General features: G+C 39.5%; 1 protein-coding gene across 1 annotated transcript in view; it reads right to left on the reverse strand.

The window, feature by feature from the left end:
• adgrb2 (adhesion G protein-coupled receptor B2) overlaps positions 1–18,997 on the reverse strand; it is a 433,057-nt gene that overhangs the window by 26,043 nt on the left and 388,017 nt on the right. The window contains exons 26-29 of the mRNA XM_036566254.1: positions 14,700–14,792; positions 11,081–11,120; positions 10,869–10,883; positions 4,693–5,438 (exon numbers count right to left, since the gene is read on the reverse strand). Coding sequence (XP_036422147.1) covers positions 4,693–5,438; positions 10,869–10,883; positions 11,081–11,120; positions 14,700–14,792 — 894 coding nt within the window. The remainder of the gene's footprint in view (positions 1–4,692; positions 5,439–10,868; positions 10,884–11,080; positions 11,121–14,699; positions 14,793–18,997) is intronic.

The raw sequence follows: 18,997 nt of genomic DNA on the forward strand, positions 1-18,997 counted from the left end.
GTCTATATTATTGCTCTAACCCAACTCGCAACATATAGGGATGAAGGAAAAATGTGAACTGCAATGCTGATAATATCACATAACTTGCCACGTCAGGCTGGCTAAATAAAAGTGAGCATTTATTTTTATTGAGTATTATATTTATAGTGTTATATGAGTAATATATTTATGAAGTCATTCGCAATGACCTTATAAACAGTTCTAATTTTCAAATACGCAGCAAACGACAGCACCACTAAAGTAAATGTCAGACTAGTACTGAATCAGGTAAAATCTTCACACTGCACATTGCCTGTTTCCTGCAGAAACTGTGGGTGAGATGCTCTTTAATTAAACATCCTGCCTCCAAAACCTTACTTATACGTATTTAGAGAGAAGAAAAGAGAAAAAAAGGAAGTGAGAGAAGAGAGAGAGAGTCTCACTTTGCTTAATTAACCTACTGAGTTTAGAAAGTGCTGTCTGAAGGAGACCCCTGCCACCAGCAGCCCTGCAGAACACACACTGTGTGTGTGTCCATGTGAGAGTAAAGAGGTAGTGGGACAGAGTTTTTGTGTGTCTATGCTCTAATGAAGGAAGAGCATCTCCTGGGCATCTCCTTTGGCTTAGCCTCTTTCTCCTCCATCTGCCATCCCTCTCTATGGGGCTGTAGTGTAATTATAGGCACACATTCCCACACACACACAGGCGTTACGTGTGTACACACTCAACCCCTGCTCAGACAGACGGCATGTTGTGTAAGACCATGTTGACATGGATTTCGGAGATAAGGTACACCTTAAATAAACCGAGGACATTTCTGTGGGGGAGAATTATGACAGTTGCTAGGTGATAAGCATGTGTGGGGATTGAGGTGCAGGAGATGGTACACAATCATCTATCCCTGGTATTAAGGAAATAGATGATGATAGGATGATTACAACTAGATATAACACTCCTGTGACCTTCTTTTAATAATACGTCTCATTCAGAGCTGCTGATCATCACAAGCTATCAGAGCCTGTTCATGCGTGTGTGTTTGTACCTGTATTTCCATTTAATTACTCTTGTCAAACACCATTTTACAGTACTGTGCTGAAGTCAGAGACCACCCCTCAGTTATTTCATTTTCAGTCAAACATTTTTTCAGGAGATATTTCTGAGGAGATTAGGTTTGAGATAATCCACTTGCACAAGGAATAGGAAAGTCAAATGAAAATAAGTGGAAAACAGAATTTTCTAAAACCGGTGGTCATAAAATGAATAATATATAAGGAAAATGGGATTCCTGACAACAATGCAAGACCTGTTGGGCCACCAGATGTTTCTGTCTATCCTTTTACCTGATTTTGTACTCTGAGAACACAACGCTATGGATCTGAAAGGACATACAGCTGCCAAAAAGTGGTTGAAGTGGAAAGGAAATAAACAAAAGGGAACATTTGCAAATTAAACATCATTAAATGTTTTTTGGGATTACTTGGATTGTGAGAAGCAGAAAGTGAGGCCAATTTTTAAAACTAAACTTTGGGGGAACTTTTGTAGATTTACCTGAAAAACTGAAAGCAAGTCTCCTGAAAGGAACAGAGGCTATACTAAAGGCTAAGAGTGGACACTAAATACTGAAAATTTTGAAATTATATTTAGTCGTTAAGCCTTATTTGCAGTTTTCCAGTAAATAAATGATTTTTTGTTTCCTTTTGAAACTGACAAATGAATAACTTAGTATTCAAAGGCTGCTTTGACTTGAAATTAAATAAATGAAGGGTAATCTCAGAATCTTCTACAGTGCTATGTGTTTGTGTGTGTGTGTGTGTGTGTGTATGTTTTAGCATGGTTTCATCAAGAACTTCACACTATCTGCTTCATTACTGATGCTTTTTGATTACAAATAATCTCTCACTGCAGGCTCATTGTCCCACAGTCAGCACTACAATGTCAGCCCTCTACCATCCCAGTCTCTTCATCCTGGTGTAAATGCTGGGAGATCATTTACGAATAATTACTATAATTAATTTAACTACAGACTATTATCCAATTAATCGACTCATCAAAGAATAAGGCCTTTTAATGTTTCTAGTACAGCTTTTCTCTATAATCAATGGCCTCTTTTCCTCTGTTGAGCCAAATGGTTCTCAGAGCTGCACTGGATCTGTATTGAACCTGTACTGGGCTGTTTGGATCTCACTAGCTAAGCTAGCTGGGAGAGAGGAGCAGGCTAGCATTAGCTTAGCTAGGAGGCTACAGATCCAAAAACCAGAGCACAGGTTTGATTTCAGCTTTCTTTCCCTCTAATATCAGTCATTCGACTTCACTTCCCCAGATTTGAGTCATTATCATCTAAACTTGTGTCAGTAAAGCTTTTGTTTGTCTGAATCAAACCTGTTCAGTGGTAAGCAGAGCTGGACGCATGCTAGCCAAGCTAATACTAACCAGCTACTCTCTCCTGGTTAGCAGCTTTAGAAACTGTTGTTAGATTGAAGCTCAGGCATTTACCGGATGGCTTTAAAATGGAATGGATATACAATCGTGCACTGCTTTTATTTATTTGTGAGCAAACTGAACTTGTTTTATTGTTTTTGGGTTTGAAATAGCACAAAATGCAGTGGCACAATACCGACATCAACGTAGGACCAGAAACAGCCAATAAGTGAATAGCTACGTCATTACGTCATCCCACCGAACAGTTCTGTGGCCCTGAACGTGGTTAGCTAACCATGTTGAGAAAACCATGAAGAGTCCAGTTTTTCAGCGTTCTGAACCGTGTCTGTGTGGAAACGCCATTGGAACGGTTACCTTCCGTGCTCAGAACTGTTCGGCTCTGCGTTTGTTGATGGCTAATGCCAATGTCATCAGCCAATAGGTGTTAAAGTCCTAATTACCATACAATAGTCTTGCTGGATTTTCTCCTGTAATTGAAGGCTACTAAGGGGTTCAGACAAATGTCAAGTTGCAGGGTAGGTGTAACTGTCATTTTTCAGGCTTAAAACAGGAAAAGGCTGGATGTCATGATGTCTATCTCTGGGGAGACCCACTTGAACTCTCCCTGGCTCCACCTACTCACCTCCACTACACACACCTGCAGCTAATTTCATGGACATTAATTGGCATATAAATACCCCTTTGTTTGGCCTTGTGCCTTGCGATGTCTCTGCTCTTTCTAACTCAGTACTGAGCCGTGTTACTTTGTGTTTATGATTTCCTGTTTGACCCTTGTCTTCTTCCTGGTTTTTGAATATGAATATGCCTCTGATATTGCCTGCCTGTGTTTTGATCACTTCATGCTGGGAGTATAAGATTTGCATTATCCTAATTAAGCCATTTTGCAATTGCAACCTGACTCAACTCAGACATTATACTGGACACAAACTAAAGAGTGAACAACTATTCATTTTTACAAGTCAACTACTTGAGTTCTTCAAAAACACTGTTAACTAATTGACTAGTCGTCATTTACTGGGAACCCACTGCCCTGCACAGTTTCAGCCATTCCCTCCCTCAACACAACTGATCCAGCTCATCTGCTAATTATCAAGCCCTTCATTAACTTGATCACGTTCAGGTGACAGAATGCTTTAAACTGTCCATGCAGGGCAGGAAGGCCCCAGAACTGCAGCTGAGCACCCCTGTACTAGGGGCTTTGATTCTTTGGAAGCAAATGCAGAGGCTTGTGTTGGCACTACTCCGTTTTGCTTCTTAAAGTGTTTCCAGACTACAGCAATATGTTTAGTTTGTTTTAGCTCGCAGCACCAATCAGTGAATATCAATGTCAAAAGAAAACCTTGAAACTCATTGCTGTAATAAGAAAACCATTTTATTAAGGAAAATCTTTATATTATTTTCTTTATACTATTTGAAAAGCAAATCTTTCACCTTCTGAAGTTGCACTACTATTCAAAAGTTCATTCAAAAGTGGAATCACTGTTTTCAGTACTGTTAGGTAACACTTTATTTGGATAGTCCACTTTAGATGTTTTGTTGATACTCAATTTACTTTTAAGTTACAATAAACTCAATATTTACTAAATTGACCATAATTTTCTTTAACTCTAAGTCTGGCTCTAATTATAACCCTAACCTTAACCTCAACCCAAAACCTAAACCCAACCCTCACCCTGGTCCTAGCGCTAACCCTGGTTCTTGCCCTAACCCCACCACTGTTTAGAATCAACAGTTTCAACAGATTGTTAACAATTTGAAAATCTGTAGATAATCTATAGGGGCCTCTAAGAGACTATAGTGGACTATCCAAATAAAGCGAGACCAAAGTTTACATGTTTAATATGATTGTAATATGATGCTAATATTATTTTTGGTTTTTCAATTTCTAGGAAGCTAAGAAAACTTAAAAAGGTGAATGGAGCTGTAGGTGATTTCATAATTACTGAGAAACCAGTATGGCATCAAGAATTAGCTTATAATTAAATTAATACCCAGATTGTCTCATATTCGAAAAGCACTTATCATAACTTCTTGTTGTTTCCCTGATATGTTTAACTGTAAATAAAACAAAGGTTTATGATTTGGTGTTTAGTTTATAACATTTTACTCTACATTGTTTAAGCTATTATTTAATAATGATTATTAATATAACAAATCACTGCAAGCTTTTGAATAGTAGTGAACATTAACTGATGTTGATGTTTCCCATTTCAGAGATACAAGGTTTTCTTATGACAGCAAAAGTAGTGGTGAACCCCTCTGATCTTTACTCACTTCTAGGGATCCGGCAGAGAGGCTGGTGTTGGTGCTGCCCAGGTTGCGGGGCAGGGTCCTGGTGCGCTCCACCGTTCCCGAGGTGAGGATGTGCCGGACGGATGGCCGGCCCTGCTTCACCTGCAGCGTGTTGTGGGTGTTGGCGTGGGCGGGCAGCTGCTTGAGCGTGCCATAGGAGCGGTTCAGGTTCATGCTGATGTGGTCTACGGCGGCGAAGTCCGCGGGGTAGGCCTCGCTCTCGGCCGGGTGCAGGGTCAGGGGGGAAGGGGGCGGGGGGAAGGGTGGGTCATCCACTGTGATGTTTAGGGGCTTGCCCTCGTCCTGGGGCGGAGGAGGAGGGGGTTTGAGGCTGACTGTCCGCCGCGGCAGGACCATGTAGTCCCCTTCCCCGGCCCCCCCACCGCCGCCTCCCCCCGTTGGCTCTGAAGCAGAAGGTGGCGGCCGGGCCCAGCCCAGGCCACTCTCGGTGCACAGGTAGACGGGGCCGGAGCGCTGACGCTGCTGCTGTCCGCCCTGCTCCACGTTCACCTCCTTCTTCAGGGGCTGCTCACTGAGCTCGTTGAGGGGGGCCACAGGGGGCACCTGCACCAGCAGGTTGGGGGGTGGGATGTTCCCTGGTAGACTACTGAAGTTGACCCCTTCTTGATGGGCTGCCAGCTTGGGGTCATCCTCGTCGTCCAGCGAGATCCGGGACAGGGTGCCAGTGATGGTTGCTGGGTTACAGGTGTTCACCTCCTTAAAGATGACTGAAGGGAGGAAGAGGAGGGAGGGAGAGAGAGAGAGAGAGCAGGAGAGAGAGAGAGAGAAAGAGAGACAAAGAGGACAAAAGAGAGGACAAGAGAGAGCAAGGGAAAAAAGGTAGAAAATGGAGGGAGAGACAAAAAAGGGGGAGAGAGTGATAGAGAAAGAGAGAGAGGGAAAGAGAGGAAGAGAAGGAAGAGAGAGAGCGGAGAGCAGAAAAAGACAGAGAGAAAAGGGAGAAATAAAGAGGGAAAGAGAGATAAACAGATAAAAAAGAAAGGGAAAAGAGGTGAGAGAGACAGAGGAAGACAAAGAGGAAAGGGATAGTGGAGAAAAGGAGAGAAATAGATGGGAAAGACAGAAAAGAGAGAAGGAGAGCAAAAAGGAGGAAGAGAGAGAAGGGGGTAGGGAAAAGACAGGGAAGACAAGAGGAAAAGCAAAAAGAGCAAAGGCAGAGAGAGAGAAAGGGAGAGTGCACACAAAAGCAGAAAAGAGAGGGACAGAGAGTGCAAATGACCGACAAGAGAGAGAGGTCACAGCAGAGAGATAGAACAGAGCAAAGAAAGAAAAAGAAAGGACAGACAGTGACAGAGAAGCAGATAGATAGACAGAAAGACAGACAGACAGACGCACCATGGATGATTGCAAAAGGTCCATAAAAATAAATGGCAAACAAAATGATGTATGACAGAATGAATGGAAGCCAGAGTGAGAGCGTGAAGGTGTGAAGGCATTAGAAGATGACAGAGGCAGTAAAGAGTGTGTAAAGAGAGGGTGAATCATGGAGAGAGAGATGAGAGGAGAGACAAAAGAGAATGAGCTCAGTTACAGCGAATGAGAATGAGCATGTCAGAGGTCAAAGGGTGCAAGATGCAGATGGGTTTGAGGATTGGTGGTCAGTTGTTGCATGCAGATTTGGAAGAAAGAAACAGAAGTGAGATTGCAGCGCAGGACTGGAAGGAAAGCCATACGCATGCATGAACAGAGTCCACTAATCTTGCAGAAAAAGGAGCTACCTATTCAACCCCATGCAGGCCAGAGAACAGGCTTTACTTTCAAGGAAATCCTCATTATCTTGTAGTCACTGTTCAAAGTCAACTGTCCCACAAATGCATTCTTTCATAGCAACTGTTGCCAGGTTGGGTAAGCTTTACAGAATGTCACATTCAACCTAATGAGAAGTTGTAGCACCAAAATGTAGATCACATTATTAACTTCAGGTCTAGTTTTGTAAGTATGTGAAAGTACTGTGTCTGGAAAAAAAACTGTATGCATATTTGTTTAAAATGTGCAATAATTTTAGAGCATTTTTATTGGTCCACTAATAATGAAATTTTCACAATTTAACAAAAATAGAGATACATGGTTTTCCTTGGACAGCAACGATATATACATTGTGAAAATTGTGTACATATATATACACACACATACACACATACTCCTGTACAAGTTATCCAACCTTGTAACAGTAACTACAAAATAAGACACTCGGTTCACACACATTGGTTTGCCTTAAATTTTACATAAAACCATCCATGCTTGCAAATCGTGAATTTGGGAAAATAAAGCCAACATCTAATTACTTATTACAAGGCTTTAACCCCTTACCCCAAAGGTTTATAACACACTTCTATAAATTAAGAATACCTCAACTAGTTGCACTGAAGTCCCTGTAGTTACTGAATAATAAGCCTTAGCATATAATAAGCCTCAGATTTTAAGGGGTTAAAGCACTTGCTATGTGGCACCTCATCTAGTGCCACAGAGGCCTGAGCATGCCAAACTAATCTTAAGATGCCTCTCCAGTTTGGATGCAAGGACAGTCTAAATAATGGACCAGTTGTACAACAGAATTACTATGGCCATCACATGGCTCTTATGGCTGACTACAGTATACAGTGGTGAGAAAGCTTATTGAACCTTTTAAATTTATCTGGATTTCAGCATGAATGGCTTGTAAAAAAAGTGACCTGATGTTCATCTAAGCTTCATCTAAAACTTTCTTATTTAACAAAAAGGAAGACAAACTTGGTTACCAAACACCACACTTCATTTTACAGCGCTGTTTCTTAATTGAAACAGTGGTTTGAAAAGTCAATGTCATTGATGTCTCAGGGCTTGTTGTATCAGGTATCAGGACTGTTGTCTGTGATCTAAAGGTAGTTAGGGTCATGCAACATGACAATGATCCAGAACACAGGAGTAAATCAACAGCAGAGCAACTCAGAGAAAATTCTGCATTTTAGAATGGCCAAGTCAAATGAGCTGAAATAGTTTCATACAGAGGAATGAGTTAAAATACCAATTAACATAACCAGTGGACTGACTAGGAGCTAGATAAAGCATATGGGTGAGACAGCTACTAATAAAAGAAGTTCGGCAATTTACAAAATAATACTTTTTTTTTTTTCAATAAGTAATCTTGAGTGGTTAAACTATTCATTCAATAACAGGTAACACTTTTACAGCCCCCCAATTTCTAGGTATTAAACAGGTAAATGTGAGATACAACCCCTCAAAATACTACGTGATTAAAATTTAATAACGTGATGGTAATTTCCAAAACAGTCTAACAGTCTACACTGAAACGGCCAACAGCAGCATCTCAGCACTGGATAATTTTCTAAGTTCATAAGTTCAAACATTCACAAAATTTCACTGTTCACTGTTAGACTGTCTGTATATTTACCCAAAATGATGACCTACTATGCTGGATATTGTTCCACACATGGGCAATTCAGTGTAATTTAGCTAGACTCTTCTGGAATTCACCATCATGTTCTGTTTTGTAGGATGTAGTTTGTGCCTCACACCTACCTGGTTATTATTTAGACCTTGGAGTACCATAAAAGCAAGTGTTACTGTATAATATTAGGGCACTGTAGGGTGTGTGATGTAAGCACTGTTTGTTCAATAAGAACATCTTGATTGATGATTAGGATTTAAGATCAGATCCATTCATGCAGAGGTCCAGATAATCTTCACAAAAGTGTTGTTTCACAGCTGTACAATAGTCTACAAAAGCCTGCATACGATGGTCCTCTGAAAAGATATTTGGGCAGAAACTTTGCATACTCGAGCAATAACAAATTCATCTGGAGGCATTTTTGTAATAAATACGTAGTAAACATGTTCCTGTGCTCTGGAGGTCAATGATTATTTCACTGGTGATTTCAGTGAGTGTTTTTTAGTGGTTTTCTTCACAGCTCTGATAATTTAGCTACTTAACCTCAGCTGACTTGGTCATTGCCAATTAGCACATACTTTCTTTTTTTAAACATATTCCAAAGCTGATTTTGCTATGAATGAATTCTGTGTCTCTGTTCTGCATTATCTGATTTCACCAGGACTGTTTCATCTTTTTACATACAGCTCTTAAGTGTCCATGTTGGTTCGTACCTACTGTCTGCAAAGACAGGCTCCAAAGGCAGAACGTTGGAGATTTGGTTGTAGCACCAATGCAGTCATTGGACCTCATTTATGAAACATGAGCAGAATAGTTTTGTGTGTAAATCAATTTTCACATAAAACTCTGTATTCATGAAAACCTTTGCAGTCTCAAAATGTCTGCAGTCTGAAAATGTTTGCAAGTATGAATAAAAAATGTACACCTGCTTCTGACCATGCGTGAAGTGTATGTACCTTCCAAAACACAGCCAAATGTGTTCTGTTCATTGTAGAAAACTGACATGACAGCGTTTTATACAAACATCAACTAACTAATGCAGATTTTCCAAGTCAGACACCAACTTACAGTGTGTAGTGGGTAAAGCAAATCCACTCTTAAATATATATGTAAATATGTAGCTGCAGAGAAAAGCAAATAAAAAAAAACTTTGCAGGCCTCATTTAAGGATAAATTATAAATATGTGATGGGCCATATGAAGCTGTCTTGTGGGCTGGTACTATAAGACCCTTGAACTAATGCTTTTAAAAGTAAAAGTAAACTTAACAGTGGACACGAATGAAAGCACATGCATGTTCAGTTTCATTTTTTAAAGCTTTTCATTTGGAGCATCACTGTATAGCCTGCAACTGCATTAATTAGCTTCAATATAATAAAAATTATAATGTTTATTAAAACTATAATATGTTATAGACACTATTTTATAAAGTAATATGTCTTTAAACTTTTAAAGCACCCCACTTATTAACCCTCAGAGCCATAAATTATTATGGATAAATATAGGATGTCCCAAAAAAATTGACATAATTTCGTAGTCTAATAACAGCCAATTCTCCCTCAAATAATCTCAAATTTTAACAAAATGTGTAAAAACTAACCAAGTTCACTAGAAATGAAAAGGCATTTTGTGTGTTAGAATATGCTCGAACACAGTCAAACAAGAGCGTGCAGCGTGCATTTTCGAAAATTCAATAAAAATGCACCAACTGGAAAGCAGATTTGGACATGGCACAAAAAATTCAAAGAGGAAGGCTGTCTGTGCAGGACAAAGGGATCTGGACGACCACCCGTATCAGAAGATATTACATTTGTGAAGCTGTGAAATCGGTTATAAAGTCTACATCCCTCTGAATTTCTTGTTCGAATTTTGATAAATAAATCTTGTATTGTTCAACATGGAGCCTCTTTAATTTCATTTGCCAGGACATGTAGCTACTCAGACATTCACATCTCAAATGATGTCAATTTTTCGGGACACCCTGTATAGCTTAGGTGCTGTGCACTAGAGATAATAGAAAATTAAATAAATGTAATAAAGAATGCCATTAAGAATTAATGTACTAAAATATGGTGTTCTTAAAAAAGTGACCTGGCTGCCTTAAAATTTTGAGTTAGCTGAACCTTAAATAGTAGTAAGTTAACAGAGCAATAATCTGAGCTACTGAAGTTTGATAAAATCCTTTTGTGTAGACACGTTGAAAGCTTACTACTTATTGATTTCCTTATATGGTTGGTCACCTGTAATACATGGGCATGGATAATATTAATAGTATGCTAAATGTAAAGAAGTATGCAAGTGCTACATGTGTATATTAATGAACTGTATTTATTACCAAACTATTACCAAATTTGTGAACGTGAATTTGGAGGAATGTTTTTCTTTTTACTTGTAATTTACTTGTGGTTTGCTTGTGTATTTACAAGGTTTTAAGGTTTCATGAATGAGGCCCAGAGGAGCTGAACATATGCAGTGCTAATATACCAAAATAACAATGTAATTTTGCCTCCTATTTGTATTTTGGCCTTAGTCAAACTGCTTGAGTATACAGCAAAAAAACAAATTCAACTTTGTTGTTTCAGTGCTGTTGGAGGGCTCTACACAAAACAGCCCAGATGGCCAAAAAAACAAGGTAAGAGGGGAGTAAACAAAAAGTCATGCCAGCTTTGTATGCAGTTTGATGAAAAAAAACATCATTCTAATTGCAATAAAAAACAAAGAGAAACACTTTGACTCAGAGTGAGACTTACATGGATGTCCTCTCTCTGCAAGGGAGGGGAGAAAATGATGAGCGGGGTTAGCGTTACATCACCAAAACAAATCGCCATAGCCACAATGTTAGAACCACAGAAATATGAAAGAACAGATGGAAAGTGAAAAGAAATCAACAGAGGAGGCAACTGAGAGGCAGAGATAGAAAGAAGCAACGCTAGAAAGGACAGAAGCACTTAGGGATACTTACCTGTTTGACAGGCCAAGTCCACATCCTTCTCAAAGTCGGTCTGCGTGGGATAGTAGCAGAGAAGAGAACAGATTAATACAACTTAACCATGTGGCGTTTTAGCTCCTGTATGGAGTAGCTGCATCAATAGGCTATTGCTATGTTATGTCGGAGGTGCTAACTGAGCAGTTATTTCTGCATAGGATGAGAGGTGAGTGGAGAGTGAAGACACACAGGACATGGGTGGGTGGAGGAGTTCAACGAAAAAGGTTTCGTTTTAGCTATCGTCACGTCCTCTTTGAAAATACAAACCTGAACCAGTCTATCGCAACACCTCTGCAACACCTCCGCAGTAAAAAAAATAAAATAAAAACATGCCTTAGCAGCAGGGAGCATTTCAATATCTTGCTTGAATGGACAAAGCATATAGCTGCTGGAGAAAGTGTGGATCGATAACACACACTACTCCGTTTCAGTTAAAGACCAGGGCCAAGACAAGAGTCATACACCCTAAAACTCAAGTCACGTGAATGGGCACAAAAAAGGTTGCCAGGGGGCAGTACTTTCAAAGCTCCAATACTTCAGACCCTCACTGCCACTGATCACTAAAGCCCCTCTCACAGACCTTCAGGTAGGACATTAAATTGGGAAAAAACTTTAGCTAGGACATTAAATTGGGAGAAAACATCAGCACGTCCTACAAATTTGACCACTATCAGCTGATACTGTGGGTTTACTTGTATAAAACAAAACTGATGGCTGTAAAATGCATGTAAATCTATGGTTGATGGCAAACTGCCCTAAAAAACACATTACACATTCCATGTTGGTCTTAGCTGGTTTATGCTGGCCTGGTGCTGGTTTAGCTGGTCACCTGGCATGTTTATACCACTATACTAGCGTCCAAAACACAACATATCGCTGCTGTTGGAAGAAAACCTCATATCTCCATTTTTGTAAAAAAAATTACTTAGGAAAAAGTCTGGTTCCATTGACTTACATTGAAAGTAAAGTAGTTTTTTCCTTCTCCTGTAAAGTTACCGTTTTGGAGATACGAGGTTTTGTTCCAACAGCAGTGATTTGCTGGTTTCGGTGGTGACCAGCTATGCTGGTCTATGCTGGTATTTCTAGCAGGGAAGATTCCATTATTTTCAAAGGGACTGTGGCCAAAATTCTGCCACTGCCAATGGCAACAGCATCGGCATCACACCCCAGTGGACAGCAGAACATTCCGTCAAGAGTTCCATATTCACAATCTTTTAAATTAAATTAAATCTTTTAAATTAAAAAGTTTGATGTTGTACAAAGTTTCAAAATGTAACGTGTAATCGGCTGACACAAGCTTCAAATGTCTGTGTTTTTGCCTAGATTTGCCATAAGCAGTATTAAACTACTTTGTGTAAGCAAGCGTGTAACACTGTTAGCTTGATGCTAATATAACACAGGAAATCACACTCAGGTGCTAACAGAAATTAGCATTATCGCGACAATGGTTCAGGTCAACACCCCTTCGACAAGATAAATCACTGTAAAGCTCACCTCATGGCTTACTGCTTTAATAACAACAAAACTACTAAGCTCCGCCCCCCCACACTACAATATTTTTACCATTTACTATTTGTGAGCTTCTGATATGAACTGAGTTTAAGAAATGTGACAACTGATTATCATTCTAGTCATTAATGCACTGTTTAACTAAAATTTGAAGTCATATAAAATGATACTAGTTATTGAAAAATTTTAGCTTGGTATTGCTCAGAGATTATTCAAATCAAATCAGTCAGGCTTTACTCACTAAGATCAATTTTACAGCAAATGTTTAAAGCGATGTGTTCTTATGTATGTGAGAGAGAGAGACAGATACAGAGAACGTCATGCATTCACAGAAACTAATGTGCACTTGTATAATATTACACTAAATGAACTTGAAGTAAAACCTGCTGACAGCGAGCTACTTATCTAATTAGCCATCTAATATGTTCACATTATGCTGTCGATTACACTCTAGAATTCACCACACCACAGCTGCTACTACAGCACACACAGACACAGCAGCAGCTCTACTGGCGTGTGACAGACGTACGGCTGCCTGCGTGTGCTCCAGGCTGGGGTTGTGGCTGTGGTTGAGAGGGTGGGAGTGGTTGTGGTTAGGCCCGTGGCTGTGGTTGTGGCTGTGGTTATGGTTGTTGTAGGGCAGAGGAGGATGTGCATGGCAGGCTGGGTGGCAAGTTTGGCTGCATGCTGGAGTGTATCTGAGTGAACCACGCTGATCCTGAGTGTACAGGGGACATCGCTGCCCACCCAGAGAAGACAGAGAGAGAGAAAGAGATACATGAGAAGAGAAGAAAAGAAAAGAGAAGAGAAGAGAAGAGAAGAGAAGAGAAGAGAGAAAAGGAACATAGAAGGATGGAGAAGAGAAGGATAAAGAAAAAGGAAAAAATTAACATAGAAGAGACGAGAGAGAAAAGAAAAGAAGAGAAGAGAAGGATGGAGAAGAGAAGAGGAGGATGAGGAAAAATAGAAAAGAAAGGAACACAGAAAGGAAGAAAAGAAAAGAACACAGAAGAGAAGAGAACAGAACAGAAGAGAACAGAAGAGAAGAGAACAGAAGAGGAGAAACACAGAAGGATGGAGAAAAGAAGAAAAGAGAAGAGAAGGGAAGGAGAAAGAAAAAAGAAGAGAAGAGAAGAGAAGAGAAGAGAAGAGAAGAGAAGACAGAATGATGGAGCAACATGAAAAAGAGAAGAGAAAGAGAAAAGGAACACAGAGGTAAAGAGAAGAAAGGAGAAGAGAAGGATAAAGAAAAAGAGAGGACAAGAGATCAGAAAGAGAAAAGGAACATAGAAAGAGAAGAGATGGAAAGAGAACAGAAGAGAAGAAAAAGAAGGATATACAAGAAGAGCAGAAGAGAAGAGAAGAGAAGAGAAGAGAAGAAAAGAGAAGAGAAAGATGTATAAGAAGAAAGGAGGGGAAGCAAAAAGAGAACAAAGAAGAAGGGACAAGAGGAAAAGAGAACAAAAGAGAGCAGTAGGGAAGGAGGGAGAGGATAAAAAATAAAAGGAGAGGAGAAGGGAGAAGAGGAGGAGAAAGTACAGAATTATTAGAAGAATAAAAAGAGGTAATAAGAGAAGAAGAGAAGAAAGGAGAGAAAAGAGAGAAGAAAAGTGAGGGAGGCAGAGGAGAGGACTGACAAGGTGGTTCTTCCTCTTTAAAACAAGACTGCACACCCTGTGGAGGGCTGCTGCGGTTGCCGTGGATACAACCTAGTCTCATCTTCAATCACCGGAGGGATTGGAGAGGAAAACTTATCAGCCACATTACAACCATCATTTACATAACAAATATACAATTTTACATGGTACAGATTCGACGACAGATGGAAACGGTTAAGAAAATCAGAGATGCAGCAAAGATAATGTGGAATTTTGTTCTATTGATGTAATGACTGACTTTATATGGTCAATATGCATTTAAGTTTTCACTGATAATGAGACATTTAATAGCCAAAAATGTGCACATTGTTTGCTGATACTTCAAAATTTCCACTATGGAGACTACAGTAGCCCATGACATGTTGACATCTATGAGGGAGTCCTCTTGCAGGTCTACGTGAGATGAGGTGGAATGAGATGTTATTCACCATGATCTGCACCTGGCCGTTCTTGCAGGAGTCTGGAGAGTTCTCACTGTCATCTTTACAGCCACCCATTCGACAGCGCACTGCATCCTGCACCTGGAACAGAGAAAGAGAGAAAGAACCAGAAGTTATGTATCCAAATATTGCAAATCAGATCTAGACAACAAAGCAGTGACATCCCCCTGCATTAACAACGAATTGTGGACTGCAGCTATGCTCCTCTCTTTCATCTGCTACATTTTGAAAACACTTCTTCAAACAACACTAACACTAGATGATGCATTACTACATTAGATGACAGCTAATACACCTCTCATCTGTTTTTTTTTTTTTGCATAATGTGCTATTTTTCTCCCAAAATAAAAACAAATTAGATGCCCTCTTGTTTGAATTCCAGTATATATAGTTTTTAGGTAACGCTTCCTCTTCCAGTCCCTTAAGTTTGAGGTACTAACCAGGTAAGCGCAGTGGTGGTTCTGGAAAATGTTACCATGGGTGGCAAAGGGGTGGCACAGAGCTTTGTTAGGGTAGCAGTACAAGTGAACGGTGTATGGGGGTGGAGCGCAAGATCTGCCGATCGCAGATACAAGAGATGTACTTGCAATGAAAAAGTGTGAGTGGTGGGGGCGGGGGCTGTGGGCTGTGTTACAGGGGGACTCTGAACAGTAGGTTAACCCCTTATATGGCGAGGGGCCCACAGTTGTATTACACACTTCTATAACCTAAGAATAACTCAACCAGTTTGCATTAAAGTACCTGTAAGTACTGATTAATTTGTAATAAGCCTTAATATGTAATAATCCTGGGATTTTAAAGGGTTAATTCAGAGCAAAATAGTACGGAAGAGACGTGAATGTGTGAATGGGGGAGGTTTTGTCTCCTCTTAAAGCCGCAAACCCCCGTCCCATAGCAAGGTGGAAGCTAATGACATGGCAGAAATTCTGGGGTGGCATGTAGGGGTGGTCAATCAGATTTCAGAGAGGCCCTGGCCATGCCGATCACTCCTTTAAAACCACCCATGGGTAAGTGTGAGGGACAGGTAATTATTTTGGATAACATACTTAAAAATTGTCCAAGGCAGTCCAACTATATTACACTGAAATGCCCAACGGGATTGATACATTAACTGAGCATGTGTGTGGTACAAATTCTACAGTACTGTGTAATTATTCTGGGTAAAAAGTACTTGGTCTATTTATGATTTAAAAAGACAGTACAGGAATAAAGTACAAACGAGTCTAACGCAGTGTATATGTTTATTACCTACAAACAAATCTGAATCTGGGCTCTAAAAGAAGGCAAGGATTCTTACTGTGGTTTTACTGGGTCCCCAAAACATAAATAATATCTAGGATGTGTTTGACAATTCAGTGTCATTTAGTTAAACTATCTTGGATCCTATAATCAAGTTTCCCAAAAAAAATTACCTAGTACTTTAAAGTTTGCACCTCACACTTACCTGATTGATACTTAGAACTTAAGGCATTGTAAAAGAAAGTGTTAACGTTTTCCGGGAAATAAACAAGACACTATATGTCCCAAAGTTTGTAGACACTAGATCGTCCAAAATTTCTTTTGAAATCAAGGATATTAATAGTAAGTTTATTCCTCTTTGCTACAGTAACAGCCTCTACTCTTCTGGGAAGTCTTCACCCCAGATATTGGAACATTGCTGTAAGGATTTGATTAGATTCAGCCTCAAGAGCATTACTGAGTTCAGGTACTGATGTGGGATGGTTAGTTCTGGACCACAGAGCTCTATCACTCCAGAGAACACAGCTCCACAGCCCAGTGCTAAGGGGCTTTATACCTAGACGCTTGACATTAAGCTAATGTTTGGCTGATCCAGAGCTTCCCTCAGCCAAGTTTGTTTGTACAAACTCAATGTGCCTAATGTGGGAATTCGCTAATTAGAAGAAATATAGTGTGTATTTCAACAATTCTTTATACGAAATATTGCAAGAGGATAAATAACAAAGGAACAACTTTTTTGCCCAGAGTGATTTAGCTGGCTACGACGTTACAACAGTTCTCAGCATGTCCATGACTGTACACAGAATTAAGCAGACTGCCAAACACTAGTCAGCACAATAGAGCAGGGTGGGTTTTTTAGGTCTTAACAAGACTTCACACAGAAACAGGCAGAACACAATGTCTTTCCAATTAAACTACTTTTATTTAATCACACTACATCCGAAAAACAGAGAAGGACAAAGCCTAAATAGTAGGGGGAGTAAAATATTACACTGCCTTTCTCGCCGATACATGAGCATAATTGCTTCTTGTGTACTCCGAGCAAGACACCCACCCTTTTCTATTCTCCAGGCACTATCTGCTAATTACGTCTGATCAGAATATTTTCATTATCCATTGTTTATTACACCCTGTATTCATTTCAGTCTGTCCTTGTTATAGGTCCACCAGGACATTGCAACAGAACATTCTGCTACTGGAGCTCTCAAATAAACAGAGGGAAATAACCAGCAGACAGAAAAGCATAAACAATGCTTTCCACAGCCCTGCTGATTGCTAACACAGAGATAATAATAATCATAAGTATCTTTAAGATGGAGGCAGGCTTGTCTTACCCGGGAGAATCTATCACTTTAATCTAGTTAGTGTAGCAATGGAGGGAGGGCAAGCAGATGAGATTTCTAATAAAACTCTGATATGAGTTTATATTCCTGAGTGGCAAACAATTCACATAGTCAGTGTTTACACGTCCCTTAAGATCTTACATAATGAGAGAACTAAGGACACGCCCCCCCCCCCGCCGGAGCTAACAACAAGTGGTATCCAGTGACGATGGCGTAACCCTAGTAACAGGTTGCCATTTATTTGCATGAAGATTTTGGGCCTCTTCCATAAAAATCTGTTTCTGTGGTCTGTGCACAGTGACAAAATGTCTTTTTCCTGCCCAAGATAAATAAACGACAGAGCCATTGGAAGCTGACTGGACACGGAAACACTTAAAGGATAATAAAGCAAAATGCCAGTGGAGTAACTAATAAGCCTCATCCTGCTTTAAACTGGCGATAGCTTATAATGGCTGCGTCCAAAGCTTCATAATACCATAATAAATAGCACGTCAGAAATAGTATGCCACTGTAAGTGCATTAATTTAGTATGGTCTTATCAAAACAGGTTCGGTTCAGCAACTAAAAAGGTACCAGAACCCATAGCAGAACAACAGCTGGAACGTTGGTGCTATATAGAACCATTTAAAAAGATTCTTTATAAAATCATATGGCTCATCCTAATGAATTGGGAGTTCAAAACACATTTCAGTAGTGACTGTTTCATTAATGACAATTTTAGATCAGTTTGAGCAGAACTCAAAAATGCTAGCCAGAAAAAGTCTAGCAAACAAAGCTTTGAACGATTGTACACACATAAAATCATAACATACATTAATACATTAATTGCAGAAATAGTGGCAATTCTTAATTCACACTGATTTTCAGACTTTAGCATACATTTACTTCAGAACAATGGGATCTAACTGCTCACCATGTGGCCATGAGGGACAGGGATGCAGTCCCACTTCCTGCTCTAAAACGCACGGGTGTGGCTAAAATAAGACTAAAACTGTGTTTCGGTAATGAACACAAGAAAGTAAAAGAAAGTGTTTTTTGAAAAGTTTTTTTTTTTTTATTCAAAAATTAAACTCATGAAAATAAGTATTAAAAAAGTTGATAGTTGAGGGTTTAGGGTTTGGGACAGCCTCCTTCAAATAGAAAGTACCCTAATGGATGATCCTTGGATTGATCCTTGTAAAATCTGTGTAAAACCTTGTAAAAGGTTTCATTTTTTAAATGAAGTTTTTTGTTTTTTTCTTACTCTGGGACCATAGTTTGAACTAGCCATTTAACCATACAAAGAATTATTCATGCATTCAAATAGTTCTTTGCATGTTTACAGTTCTATATATAACCATTGCTTTCAGTGAAGAACCTTTGAAGAACCATTATTAAAGAGAGTGAACAGCATATTGGTACATGGCTTTGAATGCAGCCACTTTTTTCATTACAATTTAAAAAATGGCATCTTCACAAGTAAAAGCATCTTTTTGAGTTGACACATTGAATATTTCTCATTATGAGATTGCCATTGAAATATCATTGAAATGATCAATGTCATTTCTGAAACAAGCACAATTTTTGGTAACACTTTATTTGAATAGCTCACTGTAGAAGCTTCATAGATGCTTCTCCTGCATTTAACTTACATTAAGCTGATTATCTATTAAATTCATCTTATTTTCCTTAACCCTAACTTTAACCTCAACCTAAAACCTATAC

The sequence above is a fragment of the Colossoma macropomum genome, unplaced genomic scaffold, assembly GCF_904425465.1.
Source record: "Colossoma macropomum unplaced genomic scaffold, Colossoma_macropomum, whole genome shotgun sequence".
In the NCBI taxonomy this organism is placed as follows: domain Eukaryota; kingdom Metazoa; phylum Chordata; class Actinopteri; order Characiformes; family Serrasalmidae; genus Colossoma; species Colossoma macropomum.